The following is a 25,892-nucleotide window of genomic DNA, read 5'->3' on the forward strand; positions in this document are numbered from 1 at the left end:
CTCCAAACAGGACGTGAGGCCTCGTGCCTAACAGGCACACGATAAAGAGCCATTGAGCTGACATTAATCCAATCCAGAATTGGGCAACGGAGCATGTGGGGGAGGGGGTGGGGAGGAAAAGTCTATTCCTCCCCAAACTGGAAGAGCAATTTTCAGAACCGCCTGAAAGAAATAGTTCCAGGAGTTTATAGAAACCAAATGACTTCAAGCAAGAAAGTATGAGTGTTTGCAGTTTTACAGAAAGGAAAGTTAATTTCTGCAGAGTCAAAAGCATGCACTTGAAAAGAGGAGAAATTTACCATAAAGAGGATGTTCGGAAGAAAAATGGGAAGAATTTGGTATAAAGAGTGTCTCTGAGTCTGTTAAATAGTAATAATAGGGAGGAAATCAAAGCAACACAAGCAGATGTATTTAGGCCACTTGTTTATTTCCAGCGATGTTGAAAAGCGAAAAGCTGCATCTCAGAGGGAGAAGGAGGAGAAAGACAAGGCACAGAGCTGCCCTGGAAAAGGACTCGAGAAAGGGGAGGCATCTGGTCAGCAGGTGTGAACTCGAGGCTCTTAACCGCGTCCCCACGCAGGGAATCATCTGGGGGGTTGGGAGGAAGGAAGAAACAGGAGGGAAAAAAATGCAAACTCCGTAAAACAAGAGAAAAGTGAAACAAAAAAAGAGTATCGTGGGGGATAATGAGAAGATACGAGAAAGGCACTAGGTCACAAAATAGAAGAGATCAGAAGAGATAATCACCCATAGAAACGACCCAGTGCAAAAATCCATCCGTGACCCAACACTCCGTCATAGCTTTTCACCTTCCAAATGCCTAAATAATACTAAAGGTCAGCTAAATCTTTCCTTCACATTTTATCTTTCATTTGGGAGGTGAGACAGCCTCGAACCGCCCTGAAATTATTCAAACCACTTGGACTAAGGCCCACGAGTGACAGATCAGGCCTATGATAGCTCCCAAATTAATTTAATAGGAACACAAGACAATGTAATGACTTCAGTATGTCAAGATGTTCAATACGTCCCCTCAAGAATATCATTTGGAAAACAAAGCAGCTTTATTTCTTCACATACTGGACAAGCTAAAAATATGTTAAAAAAACAAAACAAACTCGAAAGCAGAGCAAGAACATGGGGCTACAATGCAGGGTATCCAGTGTGTGTTGTCAAAGGAGAAGAGGAGGTTCCAGAGTAATTAACAGTGACGACATGGTGGTATTATGGCGAAAGGAAAACAAAACCAAAAAGTCAGGCCTGTATGATGCGTACACCTGGATTTATCCAGGACCTTTCACTGAGCAGGGAGGAACGTGAGGTATAAAAAGCAAGCACAAAGCTGTTACCTGGGGTGAGGCCAGAATTAACCGTTTCTTTATCTCAGTATGGTTTTACTTTTCAAAGTGAGTATATATTACTTTCCTGATTTGAAAATCATCGAATAACCAGATTTGTTAAAAAAAAATGGAAGAAGAAGAGCAAAGGAAAGGAAAAGGAAAAAGGAAAAGAAAGGAAAGGAAAAGACAAGACAAGACAAGGGTAAGAAAAAGGGTCTTCCCTTCTGGGCTCTGATGCCCTACTTTAAAACTGACCTCCAGTCCTACACGACTAGAGGAAAGACTTGCTCTTTTTTGATGTAATCCTTCTGTTTTAAACCAGGATCTTCCATGGTCTGTGTACTTAATACCGAGGCAGCCTGACTGCCCCATCTATCTGTGACGTCATCTGAAAGGGATGGAAAACCTCTACTTGTCTCATCACACACGACCCTCGGGTCACTACAGTGTGGCCTCACTGAGTTTCACTGGCCACTTACTCCCCTTCAGAGCAAATGGTCACAGGATCTGGCCTTCTCAAGAGGCAGTTCTCTCTTCTTTGCATCTCCTGTGAAAGGCCTAACACCTAGTTATACTGAAGGGATCCCTCCTATAGCCACAATCTAAGCCTCATAAATAGGAGAGTATTATAACCTCAGTCCAGAAACAGACAAATGGACCTGCGCTCTGCAGAATCCCAGCCCTCTGCCAAAATCGGAATAAAGCCACTTGACGGAGGAGACAGCAAAGTGCATTTTAGGGAGTCCCTGGAAACTACTTTATTTCGATAAAGCCTTAACAAAAAAAGAAGCCTTAGAAAATGACTCGTTTACTTTCCACTCTGTGGGATCTATTTTTTTAAATAAGTATCAACATTCTTAGGGAAGAATAAATTTCAATACATCCATTCGTGGATGATATGTGATTTTACATATACGGCTGGAGAAAAATGAAGATTTATGCGCGAATGTACTTACTCACCCGGCCCACAGCCCACAACCCACAAATCACAGAATCTAATTGTCAGAACTACAAATCCTTTCTAGCATTGTTCAAAAAGCCAAGATTTGATCTTCCTTTACAACATCTATAACAATAACAGAGCCTCAGAACGTATGTTTTTAATAATATACAAGATAAGACAAAGACCTTGCTTGATTCTCTTATTAACAAGAGTAGGGGAAAAAAAAGAGAGGGGGTGTTATTAGGGATATTAGCCATCCATGACTCAGAAGACAAGAGTGAACAAGAAAATAAACTCTTACCTTATGCATCTGGTGCATGCCTTCCTGTGGGAAGTCAGTGGACCCCATGGTCGGCATAGGGTGTGAGACACTGGGAGGTCCAGGGCTCGGCCCCATCATACTGTGCACAGAACCCGGGGACGGTCCGGGTCCTGGACTGGGTCCAAGAATGGGTCCAGGTGAGGGTCCGGGCCCCGGTGAAGGCCCTGGGTGGGGCATCGCGCCAGGGTCTGTGGGCGTGGACATCTACCTCTCCGGTCTTGGCCAATCAGTAGAGGGATCCTGAGTCCGGAGGAAGAAAAGAGAAAGGAATGTCTTCAACATGATGTTAAGATCAGAATGAAACAGTGTTAGTCTTTCATGGTGCCATTTCTGTAACAAACATCAAGCAGGACTGCCCTGTCATGTCCAGATGTTTGAGGGAGTGTGATAGAGATCCATCTGCCCTAGTCTTTATGAAGACCACTTGTTTAAAAGGGGAAAAAAAAACCCACTCTAAATGATTCCCCAGAAAGATATAAATCATCCAAGATACAAAAAAAGACCCACTGGAGAAACTCAAATTTAACACATAAGCAGAATTCTAAACAAGTTGGAAATTTATTACTGGAGTCAACAGATGCTCTCCATTACTTACTGGCTTGTGCACCTTACAAGTCATTAACCCCCCAAAGCCATTAAAACATAAAACCTCTGAAAAAGTATCCAACCAAGACACATTTTCCTAAGCGAATGAGCGCCGGAAACTTCACAGAGAATTCTAGACAGTTAAAAGGGGGGAAAGAAGTACAATTTCAGAAACAGAGAAGGAAAGAGAATTAGCCATTGTGGGAAAAGCAGAGGCTGTGGGACAGGGGTTCAAATACCCACGCAGAATAGCGACTGGCTGAGACCAAAACACAGTGTAAGTGGTGTGCGACCTCCGGGCCTCCCCTGCCCCCCATGCATCATTATTGTCCCCACTGTCTCTGCTGTACCACAAGTGATCAGAAGAAACAGTTCACTGATTTCTTTTTTAAAAGATTTATTTATTTGACAGAGGGACGGGGAGCACAAGGAGGGGGAGCAGCAGAGGGAGAGGGAGAAGCAGGGATTCCCAACGGAGGGGCTTGATGATCCCAGGACCCTGAGATGATGACCTGGACTGAAGGCAGACGCTAGCCAGGTGCCCCGGAAGGAACGGTTTCAAGTGTGGTCCTCCTGCCGGCTCATGAATCGAAGACCACTTGGAGAACTGAGACCAGGGATTCAACCTTGGCTTCTCTGTGGCCCAAGATCTCCAAGAGAAGTCATCTGTGACTACCGGATGGCACCCAGCATGGACGAAGTGAGAAAATCCCAGTTCTCTGACTTCGGGAAAGCCAGATTCCATCACCCACACTCCAAGACTTCTTGGCATCCCCTCTCGTGGGGAACCGCCTCATGGTGGGCATGCCTGCCTCTTGGACAGGAGCCAAAACGAGCAAATATGCTGTTTCCCAAAGGCCCCATCAATGATAACTGAAGAGTGTTAGTGTTCAGTGTGACACGGGACCTTACGCTACCTGGGGCCACGCACACTGTCCACACAAAAACTTTTCTGCCGTCAACCTCAAAAAACACAGGATGAGACCCCCTCGGTGATTTGCTCACCCACTACTTAGTGGCAGGGCTGGGAATGGACCACAGGGGCCCAGCCGCTCATGGCCGGGGAAACGCAAAAAATGCACATTAGTTCCACTCGTAGCCACCGGCTCTCCCCTCTGGCTGAGTCTCTGGAAAGTGAGGGCCTTGAGGACACAGGTCCTGCTCTCCTTCACTCCTGTGTGTCCCCGGCTCCTCCAGCCCGCCTGTAGTGTGGGAAGGGCTCAAAAAGGAGCTGAATGGAGGCCCACGGATTCCAAGGGCAAACTATGAATAGCATCTGTTATTTGATAAATAAAAAATTAGAGCGTAATCCGTGCCTGAGCTATGTTCACATAAAGAAATCTAGGAAGGGGAGGAAAGAATTTAGGCCATTCTGATGAATGAATTTGAGCTAAAACGGGAAGCAATGAAAGGCTACGTTGGAGGGATTATAACACAGTGTTTTGCTGATACAAGATGGGACTCAGAACCCAGCTGAAGTGGTTTCTAAAACAACAGGGAAGCTTCAAGGGTGAATTATAGCCTTGAATTCACTAGAGAGCCAAATGTTATTATTTATTCTTTGTGATTAACAAAGCAGGCAGAAGTAACTTTTTTTTTTACCTTTTTTTTTTTTTTTTTGCATGCCACCCCCTCAGACACAGGCTCGTTCAGTCGGCGTCCTAAATTTAGGGAGCTGACGTCAACTCGGAGGTACTACAAGTTATAATGTTCTTTCATGTATATCAGCAAACTAATACACCCCTTTATTTTTCAGTGAATAAAAGGAAATTGCTTACTTCCTGTTATGGTTTACCTTGAAATGGGCTTCAATAGCTATTCCGGTAACCCACCAGCGGTCTGAACAATGAAGATACAAATACAGAGCCTGGCGGTCCCCACTGGCCACATTTTCTGTTTTAACGTATACTGTCCATTAATCCTGCCTCGTGCCTGTGTATGGGATCGCTTCCGTGGGGGAATCTGGCTGAGTGCTGTGATTACTTGTATACTGTCCCATACAAATGCTCCTCGTCTTGTTAAAGGCAACTCCCAAAAAAGGTTCTTCAAGGGGAAAAGAGACGAGAGGGGGGAATGGAAAAGTACTGGATACCTCCAGGGACTGTGGACACAGCAACGTGTTGTGGAGGAAACTCCTTAGGAAGAAGAGAAGCATCCGGCATCTGGGCCTACCGCGCGGGTCTGCGAAGAAAGGCGCTCAGAGAGGACGAGAAGTGTAACCGAGGAGAAGCCTTGCCCCGGCTCATGCAGGCAGGAGTCTGGAGGATCATCCAAAACGGGAATGGGACCCTCAGGCTGCTCTGATCGCGTCCAGAGACGCGGGTTCTGTCTGGTCTTCCCGTCCCGGGACCACCACCAACCCTGGGATCCGGGGCACCAGTGCTTTTCCTCTATAGAGTCTTTTTGGTTCTTCTGGGCTTGAGCATCTCAAGGCTTCCCCCACCTGTGCACCCAGGACTCCAAGCATCTCGAGGGCGGGCTCCAGTCCTGCGTGCGGTGGCGTTCGCGGGGCAGAATCTGGCCTGTCCCGGGATTCACGCCTCGCCACCAGCACCCAGGTAGACTGACAAGGGGTGACTCTCAAGGAGGAGGTCACAGCCCTGGCCTCTTGGCCCTCCCTCTGCTGGGAGCTTCATCGCGGGTGTGAGGGCACAACCAGCCTTTCCCACTGTGGAGAGCAACGCGGCTGCTGTGAATGACAGAGCGGCTCAGCTCTCGAGCAGGGGCGCGGGGCGCTACTAAGTTACTGTGGTTCAGGTGTCAAGTCCAGTGTTGGCCAACTCAGCTTCTCCTTCACCAACCACCCGGGGGTCCCTAGGAATCAAACGCTTTTCTTACTCCTTCAAAGCACAGATGACAGCATGCAGACAGGCAGTGACAGGGGTGGACACAGCAGGGACCTGGGAGGGAACAAGCTCAGATCACCAGGACAGGGGAGGAGCCCAAGTCTCTGCACAAGGTAACACTCAAAATCTGAGTTTCCTTTGGGTTGGGAGGTAGGGTGGCAAGAGTTACGCACTGTCACAGATGAGCGCAGCCTGTCCCACAGTTACGTGGCTGACAGAAGGAAGGCAACGCGTCTGGGCTGGGGGGACAAGAGCGTAAAGCGCAGCGATCCCCCCCACACCATGCACTGCACTGCGAGTCCCCGTCCTCCCATAATGCACTCCCCGAGGGCTGGCCGTCGTGTTCTTGGCCAAGACATTTTCAGCAGTACACCCTGTCTTTTTCTGCGTCTGGATCCTGCCTTTACAACTGGGGAGTGTGTGTTTTTAAAAAATAAAAGTCGTTGGAGCTTCCCACAGCTGCAACCACCCCAGATGCCTTCCCTCCTTCCTTCTCTCCTGAGCTGAACAAGCCCCAGCACACCCATCAGCATATTAAATAGGAGTTCAACTTCCTGGAACGTGGAGGGTCGCCAGCCTGACCATGACGACAGCGACCAAACATACACCTTTTTCCTGTCCTACTGTGATCAGCCAAAATACTACTGGCCCCGCCCTTGCCCTCATATTTAAACACGCCCCCAGGGGCATCAGAGTCATTGGAGCAACCCGAGTTGAGGACACCTGCTGTCACATCCCCCTGTAAAAGGTGAGGGCAGGAAGTGAGAAAGGGACCCCGCAGCCGGCTCAGAGTCACATCTGTCAGCAGAACCCTACATCTCCTACCCCAGCCCAGCGCTCAGCCACTGCACCTGGGCAGGCGGGAGCCCCATACGTGCAGGAACCAGGAACGCAAAGAGAAGGGCAGAGAAGTCTCCAGACGGCAATAATGGGGGGGAGAGCCTGCCAGGCTGAGGATCTCGCTGTGATACTAGATCAACCTATGAAGGGACAGAGAAGTGACCAGAAGCCCGGGAGAGCATAGGAGGTGGACGCGAGGGCATGCATGAAGGTCGCTGAAGTCTAATCAGACGTCCAGAGGGCCCATTTTGCTTGTCCATTCCCAGCTGTCCTGAATCTCCACTGCCCACAAGGCAGGTAGGAGGCACAGAAAGGCCCGGAAGGCTTACCCCGAGGCTCCGCCAGTCTGATAGGGAAAGGGACTTTTCCAGAACTAGCAGTGGGGGCCCACATGGAAGCTCCTGCAAGACAAAAAGGCAAACAACTAAGGACGAACAGGAGAAACTGCCTGCACTCTGCAGGGTGGAAGGAGGCACAGGGAATACCGGTGGGCTTCCTGGAGAAGGTGACCTTTCAGCTAGGCCTCCAAGGAAAAAACATAAAACCAACCAAGCAAATAAATAGATGTATGTCTCCCAGACACTTTCGTTTTCTAAGCACAGAAAGGGTTTTGGGGGGAGACAGGGCATCCCGACTCGACAGCGACTCTTCGGTAACTCATGCGAGGAAGCACGGGCAGATGCCGGCTTTCCCGCACATCTTCATCGCTGCCGGACTTACACAAAGACTGGGGTCCGGGTCAAAGGTGGCACATTCCCAATAAAAACTTGGCCCCCCTCGCATCCCCAGGAATAAATAGCTCCGTCCTTTTCAAGTTCTCTGGCTGTTGCGGGAGAACTGCGCGGCTCAGGAGATAGTTAAGATAAGGGTTCTTTTTATGTCTGTTTGCTGATTCAGAACATCTCCTGACCTGAAGCGCTTCTTGCTTTCTGTGCAGCTCTCTATAAAGGAATTGATAATTCTCCTACAAGAAGTAGCAACATCTCTCCAACGGGAACAGAAGCACTGCTATTCTTAATGGGGGAGCGGGGCGTGGGCAAGAACAGCAGTGAAGATAAAGGAAATAAATCCACCAGAAGTTTCTTTTTCAGAGACCAAGGTTGCCTGGATAGACAGCGAAACATTACCAAAAGGCTTCCCACTCCTCCGTCTGGGACGTGCAACTTGAAACAGTACACACCACGGGGAACAAACACGCCGGGCCTGAAGTTCAACGGGACATGTCACTGGGCCCCAAATTCTAGAAAAGCCTAGAAAACGTTTTCCTCCTAGTGCTTTCTGTCAGTTTCCCATTCAAAGGCAAGTAGGTTTTAAAAAGGGCTTGGATTTGGGGCACCTGGGTGGCTCAGTCAGTTAAGCATCTGCCTTCGGCTCAGGTCAGGATCCCACCTGGGATCGATTCCCACATCAGGCTTCCTGCTCACTGGGGAGCCTGTTTCTCCTTCTCCATCTGCTACTCCCCCCACCCCCACCGCCTTGTGCCCTTTCTATCTCTCTGTCTCAAATAAATAAATAAAATCTTTAAAAATAAAACAATAAAAATAAAAAGGGGTTGGATTAAAAAACGGTACTTGGTCCGGCTTCTGTGAACTTTTCTGTCAAACGGTCAAGGAAACAAACGATGTTAGCTGCTGCCTTCCCTTTAAATAACCTGGCCTAGGACTGTCCTTGCCCAGAGTCAGACCTGGCCAAGGCTCAGGGGAAGCTCTGTGTGGGACAAAAGAGAACACAAACATTGCAACAGCTAATTCCTGCCCTGCCCTCCCCTGGGGATACTCAGGGACCTGGTACTTAACACCATCACCCTTCAAGATGGTGGCCTACCTGTGTCACAATCCCAGGACCTCCTTCACGAGGAGAGCCAACCTTTCCGCTGAGGAAAAAGGCTTCGGAGGAGGGTGCCTATGAGCAAACCCAAAGTACCAGAAAAAGTCCCTCAGCAAAACAACACTAGGGCAGAGCATCCTTCCAACTCAGGACTCACAACCTTTGGTAGTTATAAAGGTTATCACCGATCGCCATCACTTCCAACATTTAGTTGAACCCAAACTGCTAGGCAACTGGCCAAAACCAAACCACGCCAACCAAACCGACAAAAGCTCGCTTCAGAGCACGCCCCCCTGACAGGTACTGTCCTGTGTCCATTTACATGTACAACCCTCCTTCCTCGGTTCTGTGAGGTCCTTGTGCAAGCAGCCTCATTTGGGATGCTGGTAAGAAATGACGGTAGCCACCTCCTTCTCTGTCCGCTAAGATAACTGCATTTACACATTAAACCTAAACATATGAGTCTGAAATACCTTCTGGCCGAGAAGATGCGCTATGACTTCGCAGTAAAGCTCGACCCTCCTTTGCTGAATGAACCTCAGGGACAGGACAGACGGGTTTTGATATGCCCCACTTGCCGGGGCTTTCACAGTAGCCACAAAAGTTCAAGTAGGAACCCTTCAAGTTCATTGCAATTAAAATGGATAATGGCCATTTACTGCTAACATGCCCTTTACAAGAAATCACCACCATAGCTCATTTGAGCGCTTCAAGTTTCAAGTTCTTCATCTACAAACTAGGCAAAACCATCGTCGGCGACAACCACGATTCTGATGTGAATCAAGTAAAAATACCACATTTGGAGACACCTTCTGAGCTCTGCTGCAAAAATTGTACATTACCGGGACACCCTTTCAATGGTTTGGACACCCACCCCGGCCTCGAATCCACAGGGCGATCTAAACTGTTTTTGCTCATGAATTCCCTCGTTCAAAACTTCTGAGACAAGCCTCCAGTAAGCACCGGATAAAATATTCATGCAACAGTCCGGATATCAAGTCTTTCTACCACGTCCAACATTGTCTTCCGCAAATTCTCCCCAACACGAACCTCCTCCCTGAGCCATCAGGTCAAATGTCTTCTCATGGATTCTTCAGACCAGTCCCTGTAATCTCTGGATTTTTCTTCTGATGATCAGTACCCCCATGTGCCCCACCCCTGCCCACAAGGCTACCCCATGGATCTGCGACAGCTCCCCTGACCTCTCCCTGCATCACGAGGCCTGCGCAGTTTACCATATTCTCAGATATATTCTTGAAAACACAACTGCAGATTTAATTGTAGATTTAAATCTCAGTTGTAGATTGTGTACTTTTCACGGAGTTATGGGTTTTGCTTAATAGCATTTTAGCACATGTATGAGTACGGCACAGCGGCAACGGCCCGGTCGCTGCAGACGCTACAAAGGGCAACAGGAGCCCACTTCAAAAGCAGTGCGGGGGGAAAAGGGGAGGGGGCTTCCCTCCTGTCCATTCCACTTGCAAGTTCAGTGACTTACCTTCCAGTGGGACAAGAACAATTGGGATACGCAACATCAAGTGGGTGAAGAAATACGTAATCATCCTCAATAAGGAAAACACAAACACAAACCAACAGACAATTTCCCTGGGGTTACTATTAACCTACAAAACAATACATCCGGTATTTTTTGTTCGGATATGAGTTTTCTATTTTTAAGTAATTTAAATTTTCAAATTCTGAATTCAGTTTTTTTAAAAAAGGGGGGAAGGTGGGGGGAATTAGAATTATATTTAATGGTTTTTAAACTTCAAACTTATTTCAACTCTTAGGGGATCCACTGGACAATTCACGAAAGGGTCGGCCCATATTTGGAGGAGATCAGCTCCTAAAAACTTTCTAAAACATCAGTGCTTGCATCGCTGTAGATAATGTCTTGGTATAAAACCGATGCTTGGGTTGCTGCTTACGCCCCTGAAAATACTAGAGAAAGCTGTGATTTTTAAAGCTTTTACATGACACAGGCATATAGCCTGATTATAACTGTGTGAATGTTCTGAAAGTCTTACATAACGAAGAAAGCATCACAATTCACAGCTTCAATTACATAATAATGTGTTATAAATCCAGACGCCCAGAAGGGCACCACTTACGTCAATATTTCAGCCAAAATCCTGTATTCCGTATCTAAACCATCATTCCAAATGAGTGCATTAGTAAGTTATTCACCCATAATTAAAATCAAAAGATGCTTCTATCCAACGTCGTAAAGACCCAGCTAGGTGGTTTCTGAATTTCATCAGCTCTACGATATGTTTTGCTGAGGTATAATTGTTCAAGCATCTTTGACTGTATCTTTAAAACCTGTAATACTGACAGTCTAATGTATCCTGAATACTTCCAGGAAAAAGTACTACATTCACATGAGAAAAAAAAAAAAACAACAAAAACCAAAAACCCAAAGTCATAATAAATAGCAAAGAGGTGTAAAGTTTTGCAAACCCACGTTGCAAGATCCCATTTAACTTGCTGATAAATAACCTCAAAATACATATGTTGTCTTTCATAATGATTGAGGCAGCGCTGAGTTTAGACTTCTGTATTCTCTGGTAAATATAATCATGACTTCCTATGCAGAAAAAATAAACATCTCAGGCCTTCCTAAGTACTCTACCAAACAGCTTTACCACCATCCCCAACTACTTACGGAATGACCCGAGACTTTTTCAAATGGCTAGAGATTAGAGTCCCATCATGCAAACTCTCCCCAAGATGACAGAGAAGTCAGCATCCTCTGTAGGTCTGAAACGATCTACAGAACACATTTAAGGACAAGGAGTGATTCAGAAGACCACTCTTTCACACAAGAAAGTGACAAGAGAAAAATCAGAAGTAGCTCCCAAATATGGCTTTCCCATTAGGGAAATTTTCTCATCTGTTCACCAGAAACACTGCAGAAGAGAAAAGTGACTCATTTATAGGGAGTTCTCCAAGTCCACTCATGTTAAGCAACAAACTGTCCGTGGCTCCCCTGAAAATCAACTTGACCCCAAACAGTGGGAATCAAAACTTGGGCTGGTTGAAATCAGGTCCTATCAACACTCCTTCACAAGGCCAGCGCTGGCAAACCCTGCCCAGCATTATATTTGTGATAATTCAGTTCTCATGGCAGCACGTCAAGATGTCACCAATCATGATTTATTATTTCTCTGGAGTATCAGAAAGCTGCTGACCTAGGGCAGTTTGACAAACAAAGACCTTGTTTACAAAGGAAGATTTCTAAAAGGGGAAAAAAAAAAAAAAGAAAAAGAAAAAAGCCAGGAAAACACTGGAGGACACCACCAATTTTACAGCTTATGAAAGTTTTCACTTTTCTGATCTTGCTCTAATAAATACAAAGCCTTTAAAATGAGATGTCAAAATATTATAGTAATATAAGGGGCCTCTAATGGTCTCCTAGAGAGAATGGGATACGCTTTTACATTGGCCTGTAAATGTCTGATCTTAATCAAAGACAGAAAGTTTTGAATAATTATTTGCCAAAGTGTTCCTTTCTAGTTACACTGTCAGAAATAATTCCAGCATTAGCAATAAAATACAAGCAGGGGCATTTTTTTTTTTTTTTTTGGTCAATTCCAAGCCTCAGGTATTGGTCAAAGCACCTTTCAAGAAACTTGACAAGAAATGCTCAAAAACCACTTTAAAACCGAACAAAAGAAAAGATCTAAAGCTCCTTTGAACACACTCTTGCGGTGAATATTTTCTTAAGACGCCACAGTGCAGCTAGTCCCAGAGCTGGGATGTCACTGCTGTCACTCAGAAGAGAAAGGCTGCATTGAAGGAGACACTCCCTCCCCTCTGACCATTCTTCAAGGATTCTGATACCCCAAACTCCTAATTTATTTTCACAATCTTCTTTACCCACAAGGCACCACCTCTGCTTAATGCCTCCAATCAGGTAAATGGATCTCGGTCCCCAGGTTTGGATTTTTTCCTTAGTCCACTGCAATAAATATCTTTGGTACCTAACAGGTATCTCCCAGTCCCTTCTCAGTGCAAACACTGGAGTCAGGGAACTTAAAAAAAAAAAAAAAAAAAAAAAAGTCCAGGAGAATAAAAGCGCAATTAGATCCCTAAAAGAGGGAGTGTGTCATGATTTGCATAACAATACACCAACTTGGATAAAGACCTGCCACACCTCTTAACACTTCACCAGTGTGCTCAAAGTAGGCTGGACGCCTACCAGGTCTAGTGTGAGCAAACAAGCCTGGAGCAGTGCCCCCCCCCCCCCCAAAAAACCCGATGCAAAATATTACCGAAATATCTGAACCTGCACATCTAAGTGTCTATACACACACATGCTGTTGGGTATGGCTTTTATTTTAGTCAAGCTCTCAGGGCCTTCTGAGTCCTAGCTGGTGCGGCAGAAATTCTCTGCTACTCCACACGCCAGCAACAAGCTTTCTGTTCCTACAAGCATTCTGCTCCTAGGAGCACGGCACGACCAGGTGTAAATAAAAAAGTCCTTTGAAATGGGAGTTTAAAATTTAACTCTGCTCTTCATGACGCACAGATGTTAAAAATAACCGCTCCATGCAGGAGATGAACGTGTATCCTTAACGCTTCCCCGAGGCTCTAACATTTCAGGTACTTAGGAATGGAGTCTATCTAATGACCAGGAGACAATGATGACACCTCTCCCTAAAATATTAACACCCGTCGCTTTGTTGTTTCAAAAGCACCAACGTCCACCAGATTGGGGAGGAAGGAAAAAAGGCGAAACCTTGCAAAACTCTCGCAAAAGTTATATAAACAAAGGAGGGGAGAAGCCCAGTGTGGGCTTTGCACCCATGTGCTATTAAAATTACATAACACCCGGCGCAGACATCAGAGAAGGAATGGATTCTGCACAACAGCCCCTCCACTTCCCTCGACTCCCCAAGCCCGTCTCCTTCTCTTAAAAAATCCAAACGCCTGGCAAGACCAAAGGGACGACTCGGCATATTTATTTTATTGCCGGAGTAAATCCTGCGAGAGTTGCAGGCACGTTTAGGCCCGAAGTTTGAATGTGCAACAGCAGCGACTCCACTCTCCGGACCCGGAGGAGAAAGAACTGACAAGCGACAGCAGCCGGCGAGGCCTTCTTCTTCGCCCTCGCGGGGCTTCCCGCTGGAAAGTTTTCCACGCGATCGATCGGAGGGCGAGGAGCCCGCTTCCCCCGCCTGCCTGACTTTGCAGGAAAGGCGAGCCGGGAGCCCCGAGGGGGCCGGCAGGGAAAGAGCTGGAAAGCTCCGCACTCGGCGGGCGGCGCCGGCGCAGGCTCCTTACCTGGGGGACGCGGAACAAAAAGAGGCGCGGGGCTCGGCGAGCCTGCGGCGGCGGCGCGACCGGCTGTCGGAGCGGGTCTCCCCACCCGAGCCCTAGGCCCGCGCCTGAGCCCGCGGCCCGGCCCCCGCCGCCGCCGCCGCCGCCGCTTCCTCCCTCGCGCGCGTCATGTCACGGCCATCAAACATGTCTGTGTGCGCTTCGCTGCTGTGACTTCCTGATTCTCTGCCGCTCGCGCGCGCACACTCACACTCGCAGCCACACGCACACGCCACCCCCACCGGCCCCCGCCACCAAACCTCGCCTGGTCCTCCCGGGGCTCCCGGCGGCTGCCGGCGCCTCTGCTCGCGACGCACGGGCCCCGGCGCGCACAACACACACTCACACTCACGCGCAGACACGCTCGCGCCGGCCCCGAGGGCGCGGAGACGCGAGCGGCGGGAGCTCGCCGCCCCCTCCCACCCCCCTCCCTACTTAGCCGCCCTGCCAAACTTTTTTTTTTTTTTTTTTCCTGCCTGATCTGTGTCCAACTTCCCTCCACCCCCGCCCCCCACCCCCAGCAGTCCGGCCTGCCCCGCGCTCACCAGGATCCGCCGCAAGCTGCAACCCGGATAAAAATAATAATGCAATCCAGGCGGCGGAGGCAGGGGCGAGCGCGAAGACGCTGGCAGGCGGCGATCTCCCCGCGTGTACCGGAAACCCGCCGAGTGCCGGGACCAGGGCACCGGGGTCCTCCGGAGCCCGCACTGCTGCGCCCCGCCCCGCGCGGTGCAACTGCGCCCAGGCTGCGAGGCCTGGTGCGGGGCACCCGGAGCACAGGGCTCGGCGTGCGCCCGCAGCCGGAGGGCGCCTAGGGACTGGCACGCCGGACCGGTTATTTGGGGAAGTGCATCGCGACACCTTTGCAGATGGCATGGCCCTGTTTTGCAACGCAAACGGGAGGAGGGAAGACGGCCGGATGGAGGGGGAGAGCAGAGGAAGGGGTAAATCAGGTTGGGATGGGAATAAAGCAAACTCGAAAGCAGGGAGCGAGAAGGAAGGGGTGCGTGTCATCGTTGGGAGGAGGCTCCCACCCGGTCTCCCCGCCTCCCGCCCTCTCCACCCCCTCCCTCCTTCCCCCGCCCCCCCGCAGCCCTTCCCCTTCTCCGGCGAACGCCACCACTGCTGCCCGGGTGCGCGCGGGTCCTGTTTGTGACAGTCAGGCAGAGAAGATTATCCAGATCATGGCCTCCCGGCCCGCAGCCACGGCGGCTCTCCCGGGCCCCAGCGAGCCCCTAGCACCCGGACGATCGCGGGCGACCCACGCCCGAGGTTCCCGCGGCTCAAGCTGGGGGACGACGCCAAGCAAAAGAAAACAAACCCCGGGAAGGGGAGGGCAGGGTAACTGAGCCCCGCGGGCACCTCCGACCTCCTTCTTTGGGGCCTCCTCCCGCCCTCCCGGCAGTGCGGCCCGGGCCGGACACCCCGAACTTCAACACCCGAGCCCGCGCGGCCGCCAGGTACCCGAGGCAGGGACGTCCGCAGATACCCGGGCGCAGCGCCCCGGTAACCCCTTTGCCTAAAGGCCTGCGTACCGGTCAGCGTCCCCATCCCCGCCCGAGAGAACCCGCCAAGTGGAGGTGACACCTCCGATCCGGCACGCACCGGCCCCGCGGCGGTGGCTGCCGCCTCTACGGCGCGCCGGCTCCGGCTTCGCCCGCCGCGATCCGCTCGCGTCTCGGCAACGGGAGCCCTTTAAACAAGTCCCCGGGAAGCGGTGGCAGCCGCGTTCGTTGGCGCCCCGCCGCCAGCCCGGGCTCCTCGCCCTCCTCTCCCGCTCCCCTTCCAACTCTTCCGGGGAGGACTGCTGGGGTGAACTGTCGCCTTTCCATCCTCCTCCCGGGTCCTCCAGCCTTCCCCCCTCCACCGTCCCCCTCCCCCAGCTTTAAGGGGATGGGGGGGATTGCAACCTGGCGGAGTGTGTGTGTGTGTGTGTGTGTGTGTGTGTGTGTTGCAACCTTGAGTTGGCAGCGCATCGCTGACTACCTACCTAGGGTCAAGGCTGTGGTTTGTGGGGATTCCCCCCGCCCCTCGCCTCCCCGAAGTAGTAATTATTACTGTTATTATTAGAACAGCAAGGTTCGGTTGAAACTTTCCCGTTTCTTCCGCGGCCGCCCGGGAGCTGTCGTTAGAGCATTCCACCTGAGGCCCGCGGGGAGGAGGCGGGCTTTTTTGTTGTTGTTGTGGCGGTTGGCCCGCCTGTTTGTTTTGGTCTCCGTGCATGCACAATAAATAATAATTAGGATAATAATGAATAATCCCCGGCGAAGGCGGCGCGGTGCCGGAGGGGTTCGCGCGGCGGCTGCAGCCCGGAGGCCGGAGGGAGGGGAAAGAGGAGAAAGGAGTTGTAAGTTATATTTACCTTGCTCGCGAGGAGTGTGCTGGCTGAATCCCTTCCCTCTCTGAGTCACCCAGAGTACAGAAACAGAGGGAGAGAGGACTAGATTATGAATATGACTTCATTGATGACAGCCATCCCCTCCTCTTCCTAAACTCGGGCTCCGCCCCGCGTCCCACCCTCGCCGCCTCCACGGGCGCCGGAAGACGCGCCGCAGTTGGCCCCGCGCGCCGCTCCTCCCTGCCCGGCCGGGCGCGGGTTGGCGGGACGCGCCTGTCACTCGCCCCGCTCAGCGACTCCGGGAGCTCGGGGGAAGGAGGGGGCGGTGTGCAAGAATGTGCATCGAGACAGCTCTACTGTATGCGTGGATCCGTGTGTGTCTGCAAGGCGCCGGCTCTCGGGCCGTGCTCGTGCCTGGAGCAGGGAAACTGCGCAGGACGCCGAGAGCCCCAAGCCCTGGAGGAGTTGGGCGCCCGTTATCGCTCTCCCCGCCGTCCTCCGGGCCGGGGGACGCTGCCGGGCTCCCCCACCCCGCAGCGGGGAGGCTGGGGAAGCGGAGGCGGCACCGGGAGAGCCAGGGCAGCCGTAGTAATAGCGCGTAGTAGTTTGGGGGTATGTGGAGAAGGTGCTGGAATGTAACCGTGCCTCCGCCTGCCGGAGCCAGCCTGCAGAGGGAAAGGGAGGGGGCAGGCGGAGGGCTCCCGAGGGGCACCAGAGCGGCTGGTGGCACGGTCTTGACCGTGAAAGAAAAAACAGGCATCGTCGTGCCGGCTGAAACTTTTTCTCCCCAACCCCCACTCAAGGTTGTAATTATAAATCTGTCCCCTTTCTCCCCGGTAAAAAGGGAGGCGGGCACAAAGAACATTCCTGCCAAATCTGTCTCTTTTCTGGAGGACGGCAAGCTTCCAAATGCCAGTGAGGGAAAAAAACAGCTGAGAGGCTGAATGCCTTGTAAATAAATAAGCCCATCCTAACCCCTCTGTTTACTTCGTGGACCAGATAGGGCCCTTGAAGCTTCCCTCACCTGTCATCTTCGAAGAAAATATATACAAAATTACGGAAAAACAACCCCATGGGGGCGGGGCGGGCGGCTTAGGGGACAGCTGAAGCATGGAATCTGCTTTTGATTTAAGAAGGGGAATAAATCTCTTATCCTGTACAGTCCACAGGCTCTTCTCTCCCACCTCGCATTTAAGAGCGATTAAGGCTCCGCACAGTAGATTGCCGGCACTTGGCAGTTGGGCGACCTCTTGTTCCAATTCTCCTTGAAATACAGTTCTTTGGCTGGCGGAATAGGTCAGTGTTTGCTGAGACAATTTTATTTTTAGTTTTATGAAGTGTGAAAGAATGTTAGGAGATTTTAAATCAGGGGCCTATTATTTCAGACTCAGATTAATGTAAGTGCTTGACTCTTAAAATTAAAACTGTTCCTATATGGTAGTGTTATGAAAAGAATGATGTATCCCTTATTTTGTAATGTAATGGCTTCAATTAGTCATTCAAAGTGCACTGTGGCTATTTGGTTGAGGATTTTCCCCCTAGAGTAAAATCCTATTTTAAGACCATTTTGCAGTTGCAGAATTGACTCGTGGACCAGGCAGCTCTGAAACGCAGTTCTAGGATGCTGGGAACCAGGCACTGGAGAAGTTGAGGACAAGAAACAAGGCTGCATCAGCTCATGAAATGACAAAATCTGTTTACGTGGCTGGTCCACTGCGAGGGGAAGCAGAGTTTGCAAGGCCACCAAGTTCAGGAGCCAAGGAGTGTCAAAGTCAGCCATCCCGTAGTTTCTAAGGCCTTGTTACCTGCTTGATAACTTCGGCGTTATACTTTCCCATCTATCCCAAAGTGAACCTCAGGAAAACAAAAGAGAACGCATCTAAGAGAAATAGGATAGAGTATGCCCTAAAGGATTGACTGTTAGAACTTGTTTTTCTGCCTGAGGATATGCCAGGATAACTTTTACCCAGGAAACAAACATCGAGAAACCTTGAAATTAGCAACGTAGTAAAAGTACAACTTCTAACTGCCTCATAATCCGCAACTAATAATATAACCAGATAATCTAGTTGTCAGTAAGAGGGCCCTCACCTAATAGCAATGCTTATTATATTAGCTAATAATAGGTTCTAATTTTTTTTTCAGGCCCAATTTGTTTCTCTGGCACCCCAACCTCACACTTATCCTTCCTTGTGCATAAGTACCTTTGATCCCTTTAGGATTCCATCTTCACCGGCCATGCAACATTTCAAAGACAGAACAATCATCTTAGTAAGACACTGGAAGACGAGGCTGGCCATTCCTCCCGGCGTTTTGTCAGAGGGAGAGTGGACAAGAAAACGCTTGCTTTGCTCCACGTGTATATTCCTCGGCTCATATAAAATTTTGATGCTGTGCTGGGAAGGACTGGTATCAATGCATTCTATACTCAACTATGGGAACTGAAAAATAAAATCTGTCTCTAGCAGCAGAGCTTAAATACAGATACTGCCTCTCCTTTTCCCTTCGTATTGGTCTAAGAAGGCACCACCTTCTCCCTTCTGGTCTTCCCTCGGAAGAATCGTCTCGTTTGTGGCATGCGCTGCAGAAAGTAGAAATGTTAGAAAGTAAGGCCTACACTCAGGAGAAATGATTCACTCAGTACGGGTGCAGGGGAAGCCTGTAGAACATGCAGCAGAAGCTTCATCTCTTGGGTAAAGCAACATGTAACAACTGATGTTAAGGAGGAAAATGATGGGGTTCTTTTGTGTCGCAGAAGATCCACACAAAAGCCAATATGGTTGCAGGCTAAAAGGACCCCAAGAGGTTGCGCGGGTTGCTGTGTGTGCGTGAAGCTTTTCCTTTTGGACTTTGATGAGTCATGATGTGTTCTCTGAACTTGCTTTTCTCTTTCTAGTTTGGCATCGAGAGATGGAAGTCGCTCTTTCATGTCTGTATGGCCACTTTCACTTGTTATGTAAGTCGGCTGTGGTTGATGTTCTGTTTAGAGTGGATGTTGGGTTTGAAAATTGGTATCTGGCTATAACATCCTCATAGAGAACAATTCCTCGTACAACGTTTGGAAGCTTGTAATCCCACCAGGCAAACTGGTAATGGCTGGCTTAAGTGTTGCCTGGCTTCCAACAGGAGCAAGTCAGACTCTTAGGAAATGAATACTTCTTCTACAGTCATGGAGCCTAAACTTGTTTAGGCTCTTGGACAAAAGTGAATTAGCCGACATTTACTTTAGTGATAAGTTTAGAATTAGCAAGTAAATTGACTACAGAGGTAAAAGCTCTTCTTTCTCCTTTTCCCCAACCAACTGTCTCAAGAGATTTTGTTTCGTCAGTCATTCCTCCAAAATATCCACCCTGTTCTCTGTGATGGTATCACCCTCTCACTTAAGAGCCTTTGTCTATTTCCAATCCATTCTGTGATAAATTTCGGTCATAGCATGTCATCCAAGGCTGAGCACAGACGGATTTCTGCCAGTCTCATTGACTTCCTCAAACCCCTCGGTGCCAGAAAACTGGTCTACCTGCGGGTTTCTAAGGGGCCATACTGGATATACCTCCCTTCGACCAAAATGCAGATTCCCAGTCATATTCTCCAAGACTCAGCTATGGCCCAGCCTCCTTCTGGTGGCCCTCCTTGCCCTCCCCAGGCAAAAGAAGCTGCTTAGCCTACTCTGCTCCCATAGCAACCAGTGTGTACCTCCATTATAGCTCTTACCACTTTGATGCAATTATTTGTTTGGTATCCTCCACTAGGTGGTTAGTGCCTGGAGGGCCTAGAGCAAGTTCAATTTATCTTTGAAACCTCAGCACTTAGCCAGGCGTCTAGTACATTGTATGTTGCTTAAAAACAAAGCAAAAACACCAAAAAGCAAACAACCCCCCCCCTATATTAAAATGATCTGATAGGATCTAAGGGGTCTTCCCAAATAGTTCTCATGCTAATGAACAGGATTATTAAGTGTTCAGAATCCGCTGTTTTCCAAGCTGAAAAGGCTAATATGCTTTTGTTTGGTTTGTTCTCTTTGGTTTCGGGGGGCGAGGTCGGAGGTGAGAAACTACAGCTCTCAAAGTCATATAGAGGGCACTGAGAGGAGGTTTTGTGTGGTTTTTAAATTAGGCTAGGAGCAACATGAGTACACTTAGCAACTGTGTGATAGAGTAGTAATCGTTATAATAGTATCTCCTTTTATTTCTCCTTTAAATCACAGGCCAGGGTTTGTGCACAGGCCTTGACCCATGCCCTTTGTCTACTTGATCCGACTGAGTTACGTGACATTATCCCCATTTTACAGATGAAGAAACTGAGAAGCATTAAATAATTTGCCTAAGGTGGGGTCTCCATAGTGGAGTGAGCAAGGCAGTTCACTGTGATTTGGGAAGAACATTAGAAATTCTATTTCTTGGGGGTGCTTGGTGGCTCGGGGGGTTAAGCCTCTGCCTTCGGCTCAGGTCATGATCTCAGGGTGCTGGGATGGAACCCCTGCTCCATTGGGCTCTCTGCTCAGCAGGGAGCCTGCTTCCTCCTCTCTCTCTGCCTGCCTCTCCGCCTACTTGCGATCTCTCTCTCTCTGTCAAATAAATAAATAAAATCTTAAAGAAAGAAAGAAAGAAAGAAAGAAAGAAAGAAAGAAAGAAAGAAAGAAAGAAAGAAATTAATTCTATTTCTTGGGCACCTGGGTGGCTCAGTTGGTTAAGCAACTGTCTTTGGCTCAAGTCATGATCCCGGGGTCCTGGGATCGAGCCCTGCATCAGGCTCTCTGCTCGGCAGGGAGCCTGTTTTCTCCTCTCTCTCTTACTTGTGATCTCTGTCTGTCAAATAAATAAATAAAATCTTAAAAAAAAAAAAGAATATATAATGACCAAAAAGAGAAGAGCTTTACAAACGTTCATTATATTCATTCAAGTAGCACCTTTAAAGGTGCCCAGGAAAGTGGTCACGTGCCCAGTGCTGTACCTGAGGAGTACTCACTGAAGAGCCCGGGGAGGGGTGACAGTGCCCCCCACCTCGTTCTTTCACTGACTTCAGGGTGTTGGCACTGCCTAAAGTTCACACCTTCCGCAAAGTGTCTTGTCTGGTTTTAACCAATTAACTCTCTTATTTGGAAAACAAGTGGCTTCAAAGATTCCTTCAAAGAAATCAAAGATTGAGATAAATCCAATAATGCACTCACAGGTGAAAATCAAGATCAAATCTGCCACTTTCAGTTCTAAGAGTTTTTCGCCAGCCATACCGAGACGTGAAAACAATGACAGTCTAATTGGATCTGACGAGAAATAGGTCAAAAACATTCACAATTTTGCGAGACTACTTGCAATTTGGATTTCTATGAACTGTCATTAATGATGAATTCTAATCTGAGAATCTATTTTTCCGTGAGATATTAGCTACTGATAGAGGATGATATCATCGTGATTAGCGGGGTATTTTATTTACTCATCTTCATCTCGGTCTTCTATAACTTCTATTTTGTGTATGTTTTATGATACCATTGATATAGTAATACTGAATACATGCATTACGAATTAATAGACATAAGTCATGGTCTATCCTTATTTCATTCTTTTCCTTTTTAACTGCAAGCGGAATGTGATCAAACGACTTGGAGAGAACTAAGCGATGAAGTCAGAATTTTTAACCCAGCTTGGTAAAGCTCCAGACTCGGCGTGATCTACGCTGCTCATGTAAAAACTTGTTCCATCATTTATCATCAATACAGGGTTCTTAACCCATTAGGGGATGAAGAGGGGGGCAGTGGAATATAAATGATCTTTGGCGAATTCGACAATCCCTCGACACCGTGTTTGAAATTCCGTGATCATGTTGAGATGTGCTTTCTGCAAAGGCAGTCCATACCTTCAGTCAAATCCTCCAGGAGATCTTCAGCACAGGGGGTAAGAAGCACTGCTATCGAGCTATCACCAGCATTAACAATCTAGGGGACTTTTCTGATAAGAAATTAACCTTTCCCTTAACTTTCACAAAATAAAGCGGGCACACTTTCTACGTCCAATCATGTCTATCCTTAGAAAAACCATTTAGAATTCAGTATTTCTCTAGATAATTCAAATGCTTCCTAACTGCCCAAAGGAAGGCTTCATTTGTCTCTGGAGATGGGCTTTCTGAGGATAATTTCATTCTGAAGCATTTTTTCAATAATACTCCATTATACATTGTTGACCAGACGAGAAGGGGTTTTACAAATGTTGTCGTGAACTTATCTCCGAGGCTTCAGCGCCTCTTTGGGCAGGTGCATTTTGGGGATCAGAACAAGAATCCAGAGCCTGAAAGTTCTTATTGTTATCAATTGTTCAAATATTTTAACTTCTCCTCGGCAGGCCACTGTCCCCACTCCCCTCTGTTTCTCTGAATGCTGATATGCTTCGGTACCAGTGCGACGCTTAGGTCATCTCCAAGCCCCTCAACCACACGTTGCGGGAGCAGAACATGCCGTGGGTCCCCTTCCCACGCTGCTGTAGGAGATTTTATGGCAGCATTTTACTTTCAGACCACCTTCGGCTGTTACCGGACTTATCTTTTCAGCTGCCGTCCATTGCATCTTATGTGTGTGCGACCCTCTTCCAGCTTGCCTTCCAACACATCACCCACCAGATTCTTGCTTCAAGTTCAACACGCAAAAGCGCAATCTGCTGTTGTTTAATCCCGGCCATTTTTTCCTGTGTCTGAAGTCGTTCTATGTAAATTCAAGGGAAGAGTAGAAAATAAACCAGGAACATATAAAAACAGAAATAACCATGAAAATTACCTTAGATGACTCTTTAAAGAAATTGAGATAAATAATCTGCTTTGGAGGAAAAAAAAAGAATCAGTCTCTCCGCAGGTGGGGACAAAGCACATTCCACAACAATATGGTTTATTGTAGTCTTCAATGGTGTCACCAGCCAGAAAGTGATGAATATTAAAAAAAAAAAAACAACAACAAATATACAAAGTTTGAGGAAAGGGTTGCAAGCATCTGGATTCTGCATGGGGCAAGGTTTAATGCCAGGCAGGAAGCTTCTATCTTTTATCTCCCCTTCAGATAAACTCAGCTAAATAGTTCCTGGCTTTACTGAACGCTGGGCACAGAGGAAAAGCTCACATCTGGTCTGGAATTGTGAATATACAATTGCTTATCTCACCAGAGACATTGTGGTATCTGTTGGAATTTTACTATTTTGAAGACTGGGGACTTTTGGTCATAGACTTTTCTTAAATAAGAAGGAAAGCAAGGAAATGGCTGATAAGGTCAAAGAACATCAAAACATGCAACATTTTTTGTTTGTTCAATAGGACTTAGGGCATGGGGGGGTATGTGTGCATCTTAAAGAGATCGACACTTCACACTTTACCTATATTTTACTGAGCTACTTAAAAAATACATCTTCCCATGGGGGCATTTGTCTACGGAGTGATTTATTTACCGACATTAACGACCGTGACCACCGTTACCTGATATTCTGCAAGTCCCACAGCCCATATCAATGTTTATTCCCTAAGAACTTTATGACCTGAATGCTGAGCTATTATTCCTAGTGCTAGCATAATAAACAAATACTTATCAATTGAGGAAAATAATTAAATAATGCAAGTGTAATGGAATGATCTAGGTAAGTGACTATTCTTTTAAACAGCCTACAGGTGCTAGTCTCACTGGTCTTTGAGCTGTCACAGGCTGTGTATCAATGTCTTCTTTCAAATGGTAACACTACAGCTTTTTATAGGAATCCCTTTAAAAGAGACATGCCAGGGGCACATGGGTGGCTCAGTCGGTTAAGCATCTGCCTTCAACTCAGGTCATAATCTGGGGTCTGGGGATTGAGTCCCGCATCAGGCTTGCTCATCGGGGAGTCTAGTCTGCTTCTCCCTCTCCCTCTTCCCCTTCCCGCTGGTCATGTGCTGCTCTCTCTCTCTCTCTTGCAGATAAATAAGTAAGAAATCTTTAAAGAAAAAAGACATACCAATCTCAGAGCCCCTTGTTCCATGCACAAAGGAAGCATCATGGACTAGAACACGTGGTTACATGGATTACTCATGGCCACCCACCAAGATTAGAATCTTGGTCTCCTCACCCCCCATTGGTACTCCTTCTCCTGTACCACATTGCTTCCCCTTTTTAAGAGAGAGAAAAAGAATCTCCCAAGTTCAAGGTCTTCAGCTCAGTAACAGCCATCAACGCTCAAGTGAAGAAACAGGCCCACCGCTGTCCACCCTGTGCTGTCAGATTCATTTTCATAGACAGTGGCTTTCAAATTGCTGTAACAACTCCTCTCCCCACAGAATGTATTCTCCATCACGACCCAATATACAAATACTTAGGTATAAGTGAATTGTGCCAGTCGAGTTTCCAACTAGGGAAATGGAGGAATTTAATTCAGGAAATTGATTACACAGGCAAGGGAAGAGCTGAGAAGTCAGATATGGAACTGAGAGCACCAAGAGTAAGAAGTCACACTCACCTCGAAGCTGAGGGAGCTAAAGGATGAGGCAGAACTCAGAACCCAGAGACCATGGTCTCCTAGAGCGATGGGAACCCATGACGGTTCTCAGAACCACTGCGGGGGTACAGCTGTTGCTGGAGAAGCAACCAGAGGCAGAAAGAGAAGAGACCCTGTCTTGCCCTTCCTTCCTGTCCTCCAGCTGTCCTGTCTCTTGCTGGTGCCTCCCGGAGGCTGACTGCAGCAGATACAGGTGCCTGGGAAATGCAGCCCCACAGAGTCAACCCCACTGGCCCCAGAGAGTCCAGCAGAAGAGTGAAGAAGGGATCTAGGGCCAACAGACACAGTCAGGGCAACAAATTCTCCAAGAGCACTCAGCCCTGCTAATGGCAATGCTCTCTGAAGTGACCGGTTCCTATTCTATTTCTTTTTGTCACTGTGGCACACACCCCACTATGACTCAGAATGCACAGTGAGTTGAAAAATACCCCTTGGACCGGTAAGGTGATACACATTTCAGGAACCTCTTGCCCTCACCTAAATATTCTTTCAGGTCAGGTTATTAAAACATGGGTCTCGTGATCAAGACTTTATGGATTGTATCATCTGAAATGTAGTCAAATAAAAATTTCCACCAGGCTCCTATACTTGGACCATCTTTCTTTCTTCCTTCCTTCCTTTCTTTCTTTCTTTCTTTCTTTCTTTCTTTCTTTCATTCTTCCTTCCTTCCTTCCTTCCTTCCTTCCTTCCTTCCTTCCTTTTTTTAAGGTGTCTAGATACCAAGTAAATAATGATGGATGACAATGAGACAAGTCAGTTCTAGGCTTAATTTTTCACATAATCAGCAAATAGCCAGCGATAATAAAGCTTTATCAAGTCCCTTTATTTTCATTTTCTGTAGAGACTTCAGAGAATAGCAATAATAGTTATATTTTTATAAAAGAATCATTCTTTGTAAGTCATTTTTACAAAGATAATCGTAGTACCACTAACCAAGCTTAGTATGCATGAACTGCACCCTACAACTGTAGTAAGACATTAAACATAAAATTTAACCAGTGTTTAAAGCCAACTATAACATATAAATATATCTAAAA

General features: G+C 47.9%; 1 protein-coding gene and 1 long non-coding RNA gene across 8 annotated transcripts in view; one reads left to right on the plus strand and one right to left on the minus strand.

The window, feature by feature from the left end:
- The window catches only part of SMARCA2 (SWI/SNF related, matrix associated, actin dependent regulator of chromatin, subfamily a, member 2), a 178,647-nt gene extending 162,108 nt beyond the window's left edge, over positions 1-16,539 (minus strand). For 2 of the 7 annotated variants that reach the window (XM_032866549.1, XM_032866542.1), the window contains exons 1-2: positions 16,388-16,539; positions 2,585-2,845 (exon numbers count right to left, since the gene is read on the minus strand). In XM_032866549.1, the coding sequence (XP_032722440.1) occupies positions 2,585-2,809 (225 nt within the window). In that variant the 5' untranslated portion in view covers positions 2,810-2,845; positions 16,388-16,539. Of the gene's footprint in view, positions 1-2,584; positions 2,846-13,017; positions 13,273-13,989; positions 14,117-14,285; positions 14,405-14,570; positions 15,010-16,387 lie in introns of those variants that run through there. The other 5 variants (XM_032866546.1, XM_032866544.1, XM_032866547.1 and 2 more) reach the window with 5 other exon arrangements.
- Positions 16,540-16,726: 187 nt separating this feature from the next.
- LOC116872982 lies at positions 16,727-18,875 on the plus strand. Its single transcript, XR_004383722.1, has 3 exons — positions 16,727-17,166; positions 17,526-17,659; positions 18,509-18,875. It is a non-coding gene; the product is annotated as an uncharacterized LOC116872982 (long non-coding RNA).
- Positions 18,876-25,892: the final 7,017 nt, after the last annotated feature.

This window comes from Lontra canadensis, unplaced genomic scaffold, assembly GCF_010015895.1.
Source record: "Lontra canadensis isolate GAN:19392208 unplaced genomic scaffold, GSC_riverotter_1.0 scaffold31, whole genome shotgun sequence".
Lineage (NCBI taxonomy): Eukaryota > Metazoa > Chordata > Mammalia > Carnivora > Mustelidae > Lontra > Lontra canadensis.